Source organism: Ostrea edulis, chromosome 5 (assembly GCF_947568905.1).
Source record: "Ostrea edulis chromosome 5, xbOstEdul1.1, whole genome shotgun sequence".
NCBI classification, from domain to species: domain Eukaryota; kingdom Metazoa; phylum Mollusca; class Bivalvia; order Ostreida; family Ostreidae; genus Ostrea; species Ostrea edulis.
Window position 1 is genome coordinate 40,535,128 of NC_079168.1, and position 18,060 is coordinate 40,553,187.

At 33.6% G+C, this 18,060-nt stretch overlaps 2 protein-coding genes across 4 annotated transcripts in view; one reads left to right on the forward strand and one right to left on the reverse strand.

Moving 5' to 3' along the window:
• Window positions 1-6,013, reverse strand: part of LOC125650294 (syntaxin-5-like) — a 12,592-nt gene extending 6,579 nt beyond the window's left edge. Inside the window, exons 1-5 of one of the 2 annotated variants that reach the window (XM_048878471.2) lie at window positions 5,900-6,013; window positions 4,379-4,574; window positions 4,156-4,226; window positions 3,031-3,086; window positions 2,759-2,940 (exon numbers count right to left, since the gene is read on the reverse strand). In XM_048878471.2, coding sequence (XP_048734428.2) covers window positions 2,759-2,940; window positions 3,031-3,086; window positions 4,156-4,226; window positions 4,379-4,552 — 483 coding nt within the window. In that variant the 5' untranslated portion in view covers window positions 4,553-4,574; window positions 5,900-6,013. Of the gene's footprint in view, window positions 1-2,758; window positions 2,941-3,030; window positions 3,087-4,155; window positions 4,227-4,378; window positions 4,575-5,814 lie in introns of both variants that reach the window. The other variant, XM_048878472.2, reaches the window with a different exon arrangement.
• A 67-nt stretch (window positions 6,014-6,080) lies between these two features.
• Window positions 6,081-18,060, forward strand: part of LOC125650288 (methionine synthase-like) — a 29,986-nt gene continuing 18,006 nt past the window's right edge. Inside the window, exons 1-12 of one of the 2 annotated variants that reach the window (XM_056166630.1) lie at window positions 6,081-6,237; window positions 6,478-6,674; window positions 9,427-9,516; window positions 9,614-9,683; window positions 10,497-10,589; window positions 12,503-12,764; window positions 13,013-13,113; window positions 13,288-13,349; window positions 13,482-13,549; window positions 14,586-14,665; window positions 15,644-15,756; window positions 17,047-17,187. In XM_056166630.1, coding sequence (XP_056022605.1) covers window positions 6,195-6,237; window positions 6,478-6,674; window positions 9,427-9,516; window positions 9,614-9,683; window positions 10,497-10,589; window positions 12,503-12,764; window positions 13,013-13,113; window positions 13,288-13,349; window positions 13,482-13,549; window positions 14,586-14,665; window positions 15,644-15,756; window positions 17,047-17,187 — 1,320 coding nt within the window. In that variant the 5' untranslated portion in view covers window positions 6,081-6,194. Of the gene's footprint in view, window positions 6,238-6,477; window positions 6,675-9,426; window positions 9,517-9,613; window positions 9,684-10,325; window positions 10,359-10,496; window positions 10,590-12,502; window positions 12,765-13,012; window positions 13,114-13,287; window positions 13,350-13,481; window positions 13,550-14,585; window positions 14,666-15,643; window positions 15,757-17,046; window positions 17,188-18,060 lie in introns of those variants that run through there. The other variant, XM_056166631.1, reaches the window with a different exon arrangement.

Sequence of the window (18,060 nt, forward strand, 5' to 3'; positions counted from 1 at the left end):
TTTAAATCTTGGTATAGACCACAGGTCTATGCCAAAACAAGATGACTTCGACCTCATCGAATTGGCATAGACCGCAACATTGGAAAAAAAAACCCACACATTTAAAACATTTTTCATTTACTTCTAATATACTTAGAAAGCATATTTTCTTTCCATTTCTATAATATCCTTCTTTCCTCATAATGTTTATCAGACATCGACTGACCATGCAATGTCATTTGGGATAACTTTATTGCTTTAAATCTAGAAAATTGGCATAGAGAATTCGGTCTATCTCAATTACAGTTGACATAGACCAGTGCCATTTGACATAGACTCGGTCTATGGTTAATTTCGAACACTGCTATTGGGCCCAGTAGAGAAGGCAAAATTCATGAAAATATACTGTAAATCTCCATACTAAAAGAATGAGAACTCTTATTTCATGATTGATTTGGAGAAAACCATGTTTAATCTATTTCATATTAACAGTAAACACACAATTGACATTTTGTGTTGATAATCCCATATTCAACCCATTAATATAGAAACATTGAAACTATTAGATTTCCATATATATAACTAGATTGATTCTTTTTGCCACCACTTATACTGATAATGAAATGCATCAAAGACAGCTCTTTGGAAAGGTAAGATGTGGTTTACATGTAATATATGAATTGCATGTCTTTGATATATACAGTAAATGAATGAAGACTTATGTATTCTGGAAATAATAGCAATTGCAGTCCCAATGCTGACATGTGTTCAATACTATTAACACTGAAATTTCCATTTTTAGTTTTGATCTTATTGAAAATGCTTATCTCTTTTTTTGAATGTTGAGCTCTTTAACAGTATCAAATCCATCCAGACTAGAATTTTTGTATCAGTTTATCTTTTATTGAATGGTAGTTTTAACTGTCACTCAAATTGAAGATTTCTGATGCTGTATTTAAGTTTATCATTCCCACAATGAGATATGTGTAGTTTTAATGTTTGTGAATATATGTATATTCAGTGAAACTTCTCTAAACCGTCCGGCTCTCGGACCGCAAAAAACCCCCCAAAATAACCCAGGCCGGTTTAGAGGGGTGGCCGGTTTACTGAAAACTTAGCATTTAGAGACATTTTATCTCAATATTCACAAAGCAGGTACTGTTCACTTTGTTTTGGTGATCTATGATCAATTATCGGTGGAGATCAAATTAGTCCGCTTGTACCTACAGGTAATTATGAATAACAAGAAATATTCTCGCTGAAATCATCTAATTTTAAACTGAAAATCTATAACAGGAAACATAAAGAAAACACAGAGGCATATTACAGTGTATTGGAATTCCTCTTACCTATAAAAACTCTTGATTACATTCATCACTTATATCATTAAACAAATTTGTTTTAATGTTTTTTAAAAGTACAGTGGTAACTATGAAATTGTAATTTGAATATTTCTTAGGAATTTTAAGTTTATGGAAACCAAGAAAATTAATTTATCTTTTAATAATTATCATTAACAATCATGGGTTTGTTCTTTATTAACTACTGCTTTTATATCCATGATAGTTTGGTGCAACAATATGGTGTTTGATACTCATTCATTCAATATGTTCCTAACTGATTTTTACATTTTGTACAGAATTTGGAAGGGTCACTTGGATTAGCCAAGGGTCACTTAACACTCTTGACAGCACAGGTAAACAATAGAAATTATAGAGGCCACTTGTGTTTTTCACACCTCCAGTGGATAATTTCCCACCTGGCCAGTTGGTGAGTCAATTGCACACCTGGCCAATCTTGATCAGCCTCTGGCCAAAATTTTCTTGTCTTCAAAAAATGCTGGTATTATATTATAATAGGGTAAATTACATGTTTGTTAACAAATGTACTTTAAAAAATGGCCGATGTCCATTTTTCAGTGGTGGCTGGTTTTGTAAGACTTTCTTTGTAAGGAAATGTTAAGATTTCTGCCAGGACTTTGAAAATCGGCCGATATTCAGGGAAAACCAGTTTTCTGAGGGGCCGTTTTGGGGAAGTTTCACTGTATATACATAATATGTAGAAGTAAAAACTTACACTGCACAAACAATACTCAAACTTTTGGTTTTTGTGGTCACAATATTTACAGAACTTACACACATTCTGTATACAACATACATTACAATGTACTCTGTTCTTCATTTTCTCTTCCATTTCATACATTTCTACTTTTACACATTATACACAAAATCAATGATCCATTTTCTTGACCTTGTGAGACGGCTGAAATAATTAATATAATAGGAATCACATCTATATTGATGTATGTGTATATTATTCATGAATGAAATACTGTTCAAATTAATTTACTAGTAATTCAGAGTTTTTGAAAAATTGTTTTATTTGCCCAAAATCTGGACGGACAGTATCAGATTTAACACATCTTTATCTGCCCAGAGTAATTTACGATAATAACCCTAAATTTTAGTAAGAAATGTCATCAAAATCAGCTACTATACCAGTCTTCAATGTTCATAAACCACATAGAATTTGTGTTTGTACAATTTATATATATTATCTAGTCCTTACACCACTTGCTTTACTCTGGTCTTGAGACCACTATTCTGTTCAGAACTCTACATCTAAAAAGCCAAGAATATATAACGAGTGATTTGAACTGACCTTTACGTTCACAAGCAACGCGTTGGAGTGATTCTACATAACGAGTGATTTGTACTGACCTTTACGTTTACAAACAACGCGTTGGAGTGATTCTACATAACGAGTGATCTGAACTGACCTGTAAGGACACAACCACGGAGTTGGAGTGACTCTGTACATGTCTGGCGTTAGGATGAGACCGAGCCACCTGTTGAAGCTGTGCTATCTGTTTGTTCAGACCCTGTATATCCTGGTTTATAATGTAGGTCAGCTCCTGAATCTCCACAGGTTTATCATCAAACAATGACTTCTTCTTAGCCACTTAAAACAAAGAAAATAATTCAATGCAACTGGCCTATGCAGAGATACAACACATATAAATCAAGCTTTCCTCATTCTGTTGATACTTACACATCGTGAGTTTTTCCAGTTTTGCAAATGTGTTTGCCAAGTCACGACCAATTTTTCTATGTGGAAAAGAAACATGTATTAGAATTATTATAATCAGTATAAAACAAGAGGCCCATGGGACACACTGCTAACAGGAGCAAATCTGCTGGACTGAAGTTTGGGACACACTAATAGTGAAAGACTTAAAACCTATTAACTGTGGAATCGCACTGGCGGCAAGGTCACACATTTTCAAAAACCTAGCATTTTTAGCATAACTTAGTGTTTCTGGCTGATAAATGGTTAAAATGAACCTTCTTTGACAAACTGTATCCTTGCTGTTCTTGATATTTAAGAGAGAAAAAAAAGATGTTACACTTTAAACACCTAATGTATCACTGCCACGACTTGGACATGAAACCTGAACCATACTATATGAGAATCAACACAGTTAATGAATTTCCTACATATTTCTATGTAAAACTTTTTATCGATAATCCCTCCCCTGGCCACAAGGATTATGATATATAAATAGATAAATGTTTACTTGGTATATACATACATACAAACATAAAAACCAAGGATAACCCTTTCGAAAGCTTATTTCCAATGGAGTACTTTGATGCACAGATGTTTGCGCTAGGGCGTCATAATGTGGGAGGAAACTGGAGTACTCAGAAGAAATCCATGTGTCCAAGCAGACGAACGCCATACCCTCTCACAAACAACCACTGCCGATCATGGGGATCGAACTCGGGTTGCAGCAGTGAGAAGCAAGAGCACTACCTGGACACCCTTTGAACATACTTGAATAATCTAGATGTTATGCAATCTGAAACTTTCCGAATTGTACACATATTTTGACACTAAACAATTATACCCCCTTGGAAGTGGACATAGCCCCCTCATCTGAATTCCCTTCACAAAAGAATACTTTGACTTTGAGCAAACTTAGGTTGAAATTGGCCTATTGGTTCTGAAGAAAAAGTCGAAACAAGTATTGACAAAAGACGACAGACAAATTTTCATGAGAAAAGATCACAAGTCTATAGATCAGGTGATCTAAACACGTTGAACAGATTAGTGTTGCATAACAAATGCCATCAAATCATCAAATTTACAAATAGACAGTTTTACGAAATTTACTTTGCAATTTGAGTGAATTCACTTCTTTGCCGTAATGCTGGGTTTCTTTTCTGTGCCAAGGTTCCATTTCCCTACAACAGATACACACTCGGTCAATTATTAGTCTACCACTGAAATAGATCCTGTTGCGTGTTCACAGACCATATGTAATGGCAGTTAAGGTTTGTTAATTTTATCTGACAGTCAATAAATAATACATGCATCTCACTACATGTTAACGTACCTGTCGAGATTGTAATAATTTTGCTGCAGAGAAGAACTCGTTGGTCCGATCTCTACACGACATTTCTGTATCTATCAGGAGCTCTGTAACAATTGTCTGACTTGTTTGTGAGGATATTCCAGTTTGTTGTTTTGATTCAGATCCAGAATTGGTGCGACGTCGTCTGGCTATCATTGAACTTGCTCTGTGTTGTCATCTGTTTGAAATGTAAGAATATATAAAGCCCTGAATTTCGTTGTACTGACATTGAATTTTTTGAAAATCTTTTTTGAAAACTTATCATTATATCAAAATAATGAGTCGATCTCTTCTAGTTTTCTACCTTTTCACAAGACTTTCAATATAAAAAAGGGCCCTTAAACCTCAACTTTCCGACATATGCCCAATTCTTGAAATCACTTCATTTTACACAAAGAAGTATTTGTTTTTACTGTCAAATGAATTGGTCAGATGCATATGTCATGTAAATATTTGTTTATTTTATGCACAATATACACTACATAAATTATACTGGTAACTCGGTAAGACTATTGGTCTCCATGCACTCTTTACATGAATTCACAGATATCTAGTTAAATATCATTATAGTTGAATTGTTATGCTATTATACAATATTTAGTCATTCTCTAATCAAAGGAGTACTTGTATGCATCTCAATACTCTCACACAACAATTTGTATTGGATATACTGTATCATCATGTGTCTGAATACCAATTTCTGAAGCAATATATTGATTATAAGGCTAGATAAATGTCAAACGATAATCATATATATAGGGAAAAAGAGACTCCTTAAGCTTCCACTTTACATCTAGACGCAATACATGTAACTACATTGGAAATCCTTATGGATATTGATTCCATTACACATGTAACAGTACACTGAATTGCTGATATGGCTTTTGAATACTTTTGCCAGCAGCGTTATTGAGCATCACAGATCCCTGATCAGATGATGACATGTACAACTAAGTACTGACATACCTTAAGAGTCATATACTGTCGATTCAAAATTTTAAATTTGATACATTGCTGATCTTAAATTAAACTGAATAAGAAAACCCATGATTTTAATCACCATAGATATTTCTATCTTTTATCCGTGACATAGATCTGACATTTGTACTCTCAAAGAGTATAAACTCAGCAAAGTGAAATATTATCAATCAATCACTTTAGCTTCAGGACCAAAATATTCCCAAGATACAAAAATTGTGAATGTCTGCATGTATATTCAAACCATTTTAAAGGCAACACAGAAACATGGTCATGAACATTATTCGCGTGTATAAACATGATTCGGTAAATCAATCATAAAATCGAACTTCTATATGCCTATAGATTTGAGATTCATCATTTACAGTGGCCTACAGTTTAACTGGAATCCGAAACTGCTCTCACATCTGATAAAATAAGTGACCATTTCAATTACGTACCCAACACAAGACCGTTACGTCGACTACTAAAATCACGGATATTTTGACCTAGTTTCTTTCAATTTTTAAGAATATTCATTATTACATGTATTGAAGTATTCTCTGTTTTGACACATCAAACGCCACAAAATCTTCCACGAATCTTTTACGTCACATCCGCCGGTACACCGGAACAAGTGGCAGTCGGCTAACCTCGGCTGATATGATTATTTTCTGTCTATGGAGTCCGAGGTGTGCTGAATGGAACGAGTGCTCGCAGTTATAAAACCGAATCGTACACGGTGGAAATCATTTGGTCGTGAGACTGCAAACAGTGTGGATGGAAAAATCTGAGTGCTGCACAAAACGCCATTGATAATTCACTGATATAAAATCTCACTATGCCTCCAACAATTTCAGATTCCCCTAAAGCTGAAAAGACAGGTCTGTAATATTTTTTTTCCCTTTTACATAATGCGACCCGAGTCCAATACGATTTTCTATGTATTGATCAGCATGTTTGTCAACAGAAAAGTTATCGGCCTTTTCATTCAGACGAAAAAATGAAAACGATGAATGATTAATGGCTACCGGCGTTTATGGTTGCTATGAATAATGATATAACTATGTAAGCTCAAATGTATTTTTTAAAGATGTATTTATTAATATAATATTTTGTTCAAGTGATGGAAAAACTACAGAAGACTTTGCAGGAGCGGATCATGATTTTTGATGGAGGAATGGGAACTATGATCCAGAATTGTCACCTCGAGGAGGAAGACTTTATGGGAGAAGAGTTCAAAGACCACCCTAAAAGTCTGAAGGGGAATAATGACATACTAGTGCTTACTAGGCCTAAAATTATCCTTGAAATTCACAAGGTTAATGCATATTTTTTAAAGATGCATGGCTTGATCACTGAAATTTTATCAAATTAATCATTAGAGGAGCAATTACAAATCTATGTATTGTATTAGTAATATACAAAGGAGGTTTCAATTACATGTAATGAAATGTTGCAACTCACTCAAAGTATTTTAATCACTTAAAAAAAAAGATATCATAGTCAGACATCATAATTTAAAAACTCTGCTGTTAAAAATTTGATGGTATTGATGAATTGTTAGATTATTTCTAAAATGTTAGGATGAGCATAATGATACTTTCTGGATAAATATAATTAGAGACTTTTTATTGATACAGCAGTATGCAATTTTAAAAAAAAAAGTGACATTGAAATTTTTAAAAGAGATTTCTGAACATATATATGGGAAGTGCCTTTTCAAGAATCATCTTACCTAATTCCCAAGGATGTGAAAATATAGCTACTTATATATATTCTGAATGACAATATTTAAACTCAAAATTGTTTTGTCATTAATATGAACAGTGCCTGTATAATTCTTTAAACACGGCATCTGTTTTAAGTACTCTGATCACCACATATCATATTTTGTGAATAAAATTTAATGAATGGTAATGCAATGATCCTGTAGATAGTGTAAGAAGTTAATGATTTTAAGAGATTTGTAAATCTATACATATATGCACCGAAATTTGTATATGTATGCACCTATTTAATGGTTACATATACAGTGGTAGTAAAAATCTACCACATCCCTATTGGCATCATCATACCCCATTTTCTTTATTCATGCACTCACATTGTTAACCTCCAACTGAGAATAAGCGAAAGCGACTGTCTGAAAGAGAATGCTCGATAGTGGGAAGGAGAGAGTGTAAAGTCGCTATTATTGTTGCTTGTTTGCTTAATGTTTTAATGTCCTCACACTTTAATGTCGTCCTCACACTTTAATGTTCACACTTTAATGTCGTCCTCACACTTTAATGTCATCCTCACACTTTAATGTCGTCCTCACACTTTAATGTTCACACTTTAATGTCGTCCTCACACTTTAATGTCAACCTCACACTTTAATGTTGTCCTCACACTTTTGCTTCTTCAACTTCTCAGCTTCACCCCTTTACATCTATGCTCTAAATTCGAAGGAGGAAGGAGAGTGAGTGGTCTGATCAGAGCACCATATAACATAAATCAAATAATCGAATAACTATGTCAGTGCAACGGGTGTTTGAATGTCTGCCATAATGTTCCCACAGATGAGAAACAGATTTATGCTCTTAAATCCATATTAAGTACTTTTAGGCCAAGTAAAATTAATTAGTAGATTATCATTCAAACTTCACAAAAAAATGGGGCGGGTGGGAGGATTTTATTTTTTATTTTTCGCCATGGTATTCTTGACGTCGAAAATGCCTTCTCTCATTGAGAAAAGGCTTTATAAATCATAATTACATGTGTATTTGGGTTTCTAAAAGGCAAAGTGAAACAAAGTACGTTTACGATACCGGACCGGACATAAAAATATCCGGAAATCGTAATTTTGAAAAATAAAAAAAATCGGGGCGGGGCGATTTTTGAGGGGCGGGCGGGAATGATAATCTACTAATTAATTTTACTTGGCCTTAGAGAGCCTCGGGAAGAAACAACAATTATGTCATCATATGGCATTTCAGACTTTTAAGTCTAGCTTAATCTAGTATCGGGTCATCATTGCCATTTTTTGTTTTAGCAAAATTTAGATCAGAGATGTTAACTGTGGCTTTCAGATTAAAGTTGTAATTCTCAAGAAATCTTCACTTCCAAGGGGAAATAATTGTAAAATAGTTGGGTGTTTTGAACATCTTCTCAAAAACCACTGAACCAGGAAATGGATTTTGCATGGAAGCTTTATATAGAGTAAAACTTGTCTAAACTGGACATGACATTACTACAAAAATGTAGGATTAGGCCAATTAAAATTAATTGATAGATTATCATGCCCGCCCATTAAAATTTTTTTTTTATTTTCACAAAAATTACGATTTCAAACAAACTTGCTTCCCAGTGACTTGAGTGAATGATTAAAGTCACAGAATGTTGGTTTTATATCTTCTACTAAGGATTCTTTTAATGTTAACTTGATTAACACTTTGTGTGATGCCTTTTGTCATTAATTTTTTTTCTTAGGAAATAAAAATTAGAGTATAAAATCCTCCCACCCGCCCCATATTTTTTTGTGACCCCGGATGATAATCTACTAATTAAGCTGAATTAGCCTTTGACAACTTTTGGAATACAAGGTAGAATTTATGATAGAATTTGTGTACGGTTCAGAACATTTCAGATTGCATCGCATCTAGTCTAAGATTATTCAAGTACTGTATATGTTCTAACCATAATCCTTGTGGCCAGGATAAGGATTACCAATAAAAAAGATAGCACTAATGTATCGAACTCCATCTACAATGTATATATTAAAAAAAAGGAAAAAACTTTTTGATTGTTAGTGAAATTAAATGTTATTTCTCACACCATATTTTATTTGGTGTATAAAGATTTTGAGAATCATTTCTTTGTTATCAATGTTTTATAAATCTGTATTTTCACCAAAAATATATATATCTATATATTCATGAATAACAAAGTAAAATTGCTAGAAATCTATGGTATGTTGGACATTTACAATTTAGACAGGTTTTGCCAACATGACAAACACTTTTCCACAACTCTGGAATTTGATAACTTGTTAAGAATAGATACATTTAGTAATTGTGTTTGTTTTTTATTAGGAATATTTGGAAGCGGGTGCAGACTTTGTGGAGACTAACACATTCAGCGGGACCAGGATTGCTCAGGCTGATTATGGAACTGAACACCTGGTAATTAATCATTTTGAAACTCAAAGGTACATGCATGTGTTAGTTCTAGGAATTTGAATATTGCCCACATTGATTTCTCTCTTTCTTTATATTTCAGACTTACAGATTAAATTTTCAGGCAGCTAAAATTGCAAAACAAGCTGCAGAGGAGGTGGCAAGTAAAACAGGTAAATGCATCACACCTGTGTAATTCCTTACAAGTAAACATGTCACACCTGTGTGATTCCTTACAAGTAAACATGTCACACCTGTGTAATTCCTTACAAGTAAACATGTCACACCTGTGTAATTCCTTACAAGTAAACATGTTACACCTGTGTGATTCCTTACAGGTAAACCTGTTACACCTGTGTGATTCCGTACAGGTAAACCTGTTACACCTGTGTGATTTCTTACAGGTAAACATGTTACACCTGATGTGTGTGATTCCTTACAAGTAAACATGTTACACTTGTGTAATTCCTTACAAGTAAACATGTTACACCTGTGTAATTCCTTACAAGTAAACATGTTACACCTGTGTAATTCCTTACAAGTAAACATGTTACACCTGTGTGATTCTTTACAGGTAAACATGTTACACCTGATGTGTGTAATTCCTTACAAGTAAACATGTTACACCTGTGTGATTACTTACAAGTAAACATGTTACACCTGTGTGATTCTTTACAGGTAAACATGTTACACCTGTGTGATTCTTTACAGGTAAACATGTTACACCTGTGTAATTCCTTACAAGTAAACATGTTACACCTGTGTGATTACTTACAAGTAAACATGTTACACCTGATGTGTGTGATTCTTTACAGGTAAACATGTTACACCTGTGTGATTCCTTACAGGTAAACCTGTTACACCTGCGTAATTCCTTTCAAAAATGAATTCTGGTAAATGAATTTGTGCTTTGGAAAGGAACTGTTGTTCTAGAACGCATACCAGCTTGTTCAGATCTCAAGCAAACATTGAAATTTATTTTGTAGGCATTCCAAAATACGTAGCTGGTGCAATGGGACCAACGAATAGGACTCTGTCAATATCCCCCTCTGTCGAGAAGCCGGAGCTAAGGAACATTAGTAAATATCTATATTTCGAATGTTTTTTTTGGCCTCTGATATCTTTTACAAATTGTAATGATACACATTTCCTCATGAACATGCTGCAATTGTAAACAATGTGTGTATGAATACAGATTCTCTGAACTACTTTAAAGATATAGTACATCTATTTCAACAGTTGTTGATTCCTAGTAGAATGTGAAATGAAAAATAAATTTCCTTTTTGAAAATACAGGTAGTTATGAATATAACACTTCATATGTCTGCATACTTTTTATGAAGTGCTAACACATTTCATGAAGTATGCTGGCATGAAGCGTTGCAGTTCATACCCTCATGTATTTTCAAAAATGAAATTTATTTCTTAAGTGAATATCACATCAGTATTCTCAGTTAATTCTCAGTTAATGTAGAACAGCTTGTTATGAGCTTCATTTGAATTTCCTCAGCTGCAGATACAAAACTAGAGCAACAATGATTCATATATTTCTACATTCAGTATGTATTTGAATCATACTTTTTGATTCAAATTATTTATGTAGATTGTTCACAGAAGATTGAGTAACAAGAGCAAAATTGAAGTTATGCTGTTTATCATTTGTGAAGTGAATCAGTGGCTCTGACATATTTTTAATGCACTGCAGAAAATCGTAGCAATGCATTTTAATTTCTGTAAATCCTTGCTGCACTTCCAAAAGTTTGTATCTCATATTAAGGTACTTTTCAGGAGAGACAAAAAAAATTTTATACGATGATTGTTATCAATATAGCTGACACAAGTACATATTTTTAGTACTGTTCCATTTAACCTTAAATAAATGTACTTTCAAATTGTTTTAAGTCTAATACATTTCATGAATTCATAAATCATTGTATCTCAAATCAATCTTTAAAACATCTTAAAAATCTTTTTAATCAATTGAATACATTATTGAAATTAAGAATTCTTGAAACTGACTGTAATAGAATCATGATTTTATGAAGATAGCAAGTAAAACACTTCAATAAATCGAATAGGCATTGGACGTTTGCTATAATCTTACACATCTAAATCCTTCATTATATTAACAAAGACAGCATGCAATGTTGAAATCTTTCATTTGTTTCATAAAGCAAAAAATATGTTTTTGATAACCTTTATTTCCAGTGACCTTCATCCTTATGTAAGGTTGTTTTTTGTTTGTGACATACAAGATTTTGGAAGTCATATAACTAATTAATATATATGAGGCTTTGTCAAATGCATAAATTTTAGACCTTTCTGATTAGTATACATGTACAAAGTTTTGAGGGTATATACAGATACTAAATTATTCTGGAAATAAGTGCATCCTGCATAGATTTCAGCATACGATCTGCTGGAAGTGGAGCGATGTTATGTTGAATTGTAAAAGAAAAACTTTTGGTTGGTTGGTTGTATATTGTTTAACGTCCCTATTGAGAATCCTTCACTCATATGGAGATGTCACCATTACCGGTGAAGGGCTGCAAATTTTTGGCCTATAAGTAGAGAGGGATCTTTATTGTGCCACACCTGCTGTGACACGGGGTCTTGGTTTTTGTGGTCTCATCCAAAGGACCACCCCATTTAGTCACCTCTTACAACAAGCAAGGGGTACTGAGGACCTATTATAACCCGGATCTCCATGGGATCAAAACGATTGGAGTCAAGGAATGAAACTATTATTGATCAGATGTAATGTGATAAGTTATTTTCTTGTTTGTATTAGATATATGCAGTAAAATTAGTTTAGGACGTAGCTGGTTGTAACAGATCTCTGAATGTAACATAGAATTTATTTAGTCCTGACAACTGAAAGATATTACTGCCTTTATAAAGTACAATTTTGAATGGTCCCCAGGGCTGTGTTGTAACAGATTTCACTGTATCACCGTTCGTGGTACTCACTGTTAAATTCTTCCTATGACAGCTTTTGATGAACTCGTGGAGGCTTACACAGAACAAGCTAAGGGATTGATTGAGGGAGGGGCAGACGTTCTCCTGGTGGAAACAATTTTTGACACTGCTAATTCTAAGGCAGCTTTGTTTGCGATCGAGGAATTTTTTCTGAAAGAGAATTTTACGTGCCCCGTGTTTGTGTCCGGAACCATTGTAGACAAGAGTGGGAGAACTCTCTCAGGACAAACTACAGAAGCTTTTCTCATCAGTGTGTCACATGCAAATCCAATGTGGTATGTACAATTCAGTATTTTATTGTGGAAAATGCTATCATATATTATACTGAAGTGCTCTATCATATTGTCTCGGAAATATATAGTGAGTGTTAGATTCCATGTTCTAGCTTGATTAAAATTCCCTCTAAATATTAAACTTTGATACATAGATCACATCTACATTTAAGCAGTCCAGAAGTACATAATGCACATTTTCTTTGTGATAGTAAACAGCTCATGGTCTATTTTCCTTCCTTTCTTTACAGTATTGGATTGAATTGTGCATTAGGTGCTAATGAAATGCGACCATTCATGGAAGCCGTGAGCAAAAATACCACAGCATACACAATTTGTTATCCAAATGCAGGTTCAGAATCTTTTTTATTTCCAACAACTGTTATAAACCTGTACATTTGTCCTATGACATGGGTTAACTGAAATAAACCTGTACGTTTTTCATGTGACGTGGGTTAATTGAAATAAACCTGTACGTTTTTCATGTGACATGGGTGAATTGAAATAAAAAAATTTCCTGTTGCAGGTTTACCAAATACTTTTGGAGATTATGATGAAACACCAGAAAGCATGTGTGAACAACTCTCAGTAATGCAATAATGTTCATTAATGATTAACATCAATTAAGGAGACTACATTTTCTGTAAAATCATCAAGTTTATGTAAAATTTGGATCCAGTAGATTTGGAATTTCACCTACAAATCTTGTTTATGTTTCAGGGCTTTGCTCGGGATGGTATGTTAAACATTGTGGGTGGATGCTGCGGGACCACACCTGAGCACATCAGGTAAAGAAATTTACACAACCCTGCTACTTTCATTTTCAAGCAGGTGCTTGACATTTCAATCTACCTCTCATCTGATACGGTGGACATATCGTTTAAATAGAATTTTTAGCGAGGATTTAAATTTGGAATTATTAGCAACAGTGTTGAGGTTGCCAAAATTGAATGTTGCTAACAATTTATTCCATATCGGAGGTAATGGTGATCTTTCTTGGAATTATAAAGTTGCTAAAATTAGCTTTCACTAAATATATATACCCATAATTTTTTTACAATCTCTAAATTTGTGTCTCGCTAAAAATACCACTAATACGGTAACAGAAAGGAAAAGAAAGTGGGTCATTAAGAGCGAAATATTACAGGAATAAAATGTAGCAAGGTATTTAATTATGTCACATTTTATGTAATGCATTGTAACACCTAATCCCAGGGAAGTAATTTTCTTTCTACAAAAGTCATGAAACTTTAAATGGAAATATTTATTCTCTTGAAAAGTTTCCTGTTGAGCAGGAAAAACAAATTTTCAAAAATTAGTTCTAACAGTGTAATAGAAAGTAGAACCTGTGATGATATGTCCATATAAGGACTAGAAGTCAATGTTCTAATTGGTGTAGCTATCAGTTCACATGATTAAATGGGATTCAAAGATATTAATAAACGTATAAGCAGAGGATTTTATTTTCAGAGAAGGGATTCCTTATGGAAAAATGCACATTTTATGTGTTTTGAATTTTTTGACCAAGGTGTAACACATATGCAAAACTACCTCTGAAATACTGTATAATTTTTGCATGTATGTGTTCAGAGGAAAATTTCATCTATAAGAAGTAAGAATTTGGAAACTTTTTTCTGTTCTGTTACACAAGCATGCTGTCTATCATCAGAATTGTATAAAAGTAGGGAGGGGGGGGGGGGGATTGAGATGAGTTAGTAATTGCATTCCTTATGGATCCTGCAGAAATCATATCTTTCTTTTAACCTGTGATTTTGTATATGATATTTTAGAGTTATCCCCCTTCATAAGATTTGTTATTTTCAGAGCAATAGCTGAGGGAGTTTCTCAGTACAAACCAAGAGTTCCACCTGATGAACTGAGGAGAGACTTCATGATGCTCTCAGGTAAATCTACAATACTTATACCATAATCACTACACATTGATTACACATTAATTATACCAGGAGAGACTTCATGATGCTCTCAGGGAAATCTACAATACTTATACCATAATCACTACACATTGATTACACATTAATTATACCAGGAGAGACTTCATGATGCTCTCAGGTAAATCTACATCATATTTAATCAGAAGCTTGCTCTCAAGTAAATCTACATCATATTTAATTAGAAGCTTGCTCTCAGGTAAATCTACATCATATTTAATCAGAAGCTTGCTCTCAGGTAAATCTACATCATATTTAATCAGAAGCTTGCTCTCAGGTAAAGCTTGCTCTCAGGTAAAGCTTGCTCTCAGGTAAATCTACATCATATTTAATCAGAAGCTTGCTCTCAGGTAAATCTACATCATATTTAATCAGAAGCTTGCTCTCAGGTAAATGTACATCATATTTAATCAGAAACTTGCTCTCAGGTAAATCTACATCAAGCTCGTTGAAGTTATCTGACTAACAATTACACATACATGTATTTTAATTCATTTTATGAAATTCCATATTTACAACATTGCTTCACTATTTTGAAAAACTAAGTGAGTATGCTTAAGAGGGGCATTAGCTGCCCAAGTCATATGTACTGTTAGTTACCAAAATGACTGAAAGAGCTTTACAGTACATAAAAATCACCACGGACACAATAAATTTTATACATATCTCTATATAGAAACAATGACTAACACATTACTGTATGGAAGTGAATAATTCATAGCAGAGAAATTTTACATGATTTTCATAAAATTCAATTGGAGGCTGCTTTTTACACCCTGATTTAGTTTTCTTTGTCTTTTAATGCATTCCAGCATTTTAATTTAGAATTATAAAAGTTTTATGTCCTCATTGACAGCTTATGTCCCTTTAATACTTTTACTTCTTATTCAAATGTTGAGAAATGATTCCAAGTGATATGTGGCTTTTTGATAGGGCTTGAGCCAACATACATAGGGCCATATACCAACTTTGTCAATGTCGGAGAGAGGTGCAATGTAGCTGGATCTCGAAAGTTTGCCAAACTCATCAAAGATGGGGAATATGAGGTGAGAGAAAAATGTAGCTGTTTCATGAATCTGATCTCCACAGTGCCTCTGGAAATATAATGTGATTGATGACAATAAAATAAGAATTTTTGAGTCAGGGGATGCTCACTCCTCCTAGGCACCTGATACCATCTCTGATATGTCCAGGAATCCGTGTTTGCCCAACTCTTTATTTTGTATTCCCTATGAGTTACGAGATTGATCACTGTTTGTTATCTTCACCTTTTAATGGATTAACTTTTGAATGTCATTATCTCCATGCAAGAGAGTTGAAGGAACTATATCTATATAATAGTGTGCATGTATGAGTGAGTGTTTGCATAACACTGATAAAAAAATGCAGGGGGTTTGATGTCGCATTTGTAAACTTGTCCAGGTGCAAGGGGATCCTCTTATTTTGCCAATATTATATGTCTTCGTATTGATGCAGCTTCTCTATAAGTACAGCACCATCCTCAGCCAATTTAGATAGAATCATACATAGGTGAAATAGGTCATGTAGGCTTATTCATAGGGTAAAAAACTTGAAGAAATTTTAATGAAATACAGTATAATGGGTATTTTCTGTGGGTTGAATTTTCTGCGACTTGATCACTAAATGGTAGCAAAATTATAATCTGCGTTTGCAATTTCTACAGTTGCATTTCACTTATATATATGTGTGCATGAATATATATATATATATATATATATATATATATATTCTGCGATTGTAATTTGTGCAGATTTTTCCTTTTTGCCAATTTCTATAAAAAATGGAAAACTGCAGAAAATACGGTATGGTTTTATCTAGTCACTATAAAAAGATTTTTTTATCACTGCTACAGTAGAAATGTTAAGACTTATTTTATAGTGAAAGCTTTAATAAACAGGATATCAAAGTAGTTAAAATTATGATGTCTAAGTTAGCATTGAATCAGCAATAGGGATCTAAATTTTTACATTTATAGAGAAGATAGGTTAAAATTTTTACATTGAAGAATAATGGAGAAATAAACCTTATAGGAATAAATTCATGTCAGAAATCATTTACAATATGCAAGTTTAGATTACCTCATTTAGAATAATAGTAGATTCAAATTTGTTCACAATCAAACATACCTATGAAGAGCATATTAAATTTCTCAATCATGACCCACCATGATACAATTTAAGGCTACAATAAATGGGGATCTAAAGTTTACAACATTAATTTTTTTTAAGGTGTTGGTCTCCAGTTTTGACTCTGTTTACAACGTTTATTTCTCTTGTTCAAGGGGGTGTGGCTCATTTGTGTGTTTTACTTTTCAGGAGGCTTTGAATGTTGCAAAAACTCAGGTAGAGAACGGAGCGCAAGTACTGGACATTAACATGGACGAAGGAATGTTGGATGGAGTAGCGTGCATGACCAAGTTTACGAATCTCATTGCCTCAGAACCAGAAATATCCAAGGTTTCCAAACTTTTAGTTGTCTGATCGTTCACTGCTGCTCAGTGGTTAACTTCCTGATGATTTATTATTAGAATATTTTCATGGCTCCTCTATGAGTAATTGTTTTTGAATAATGTTTTGGTAGGTATGTCAATAAAATCATTTAATGCAGGTTATCCCGAAAATTTGATAATTAATATTGTTCATGTCATCAGCCATTCTATTAAATTAAATAGTCAAATCTCGAACTTGATGGGACCAAGAAAAAACTTCGAGATATCTGATTATTTTAGATATCAAGTGTAAAATACTTAAAGAATAAGTGCTTGGGACTTCCAAATATGCCAGTTTCGAGATACGAACTCTTCTGTATAGGAGGTGCATTTAATGGAACTTTGAATACCTAAGTGGGACAGAGTGGATATACAGCCAACGAGAAAGACGATGAAATGTATTAAAAGCGGCTTCTCTTAAAATATGTAAATGTGGGAAATACAAAATACTATCGAAAGAAATGTTTTACCGAAGTGGAAACATACAAACAATGTCATATTTGCAAGAAATATCTTGGATATGGTACTTATGACCAACGAAATAACGTGATAGGGTAAGAATTCTATGTATTTAATTACTCCCTAAATACTTATCACTTACTTAGTTTGTGTATCAGTCGAATTCGGGTTATCAAACAGCGTATGAGAAACTTACTGAGTACATGCACTTACGCTGTGATGAATATCTGTCCCACTCCCGCGTGTAAACAAATTCTTTCACGCCTTACTATGTATGAGAGTTCTCAAAGGGAAATAACTCAGATGTATCTCGAAACCGGCGTATTACTTCAACATATCCATGATATTCTAGATATTAGTGTTTGAGATACCAAAGTGCAAC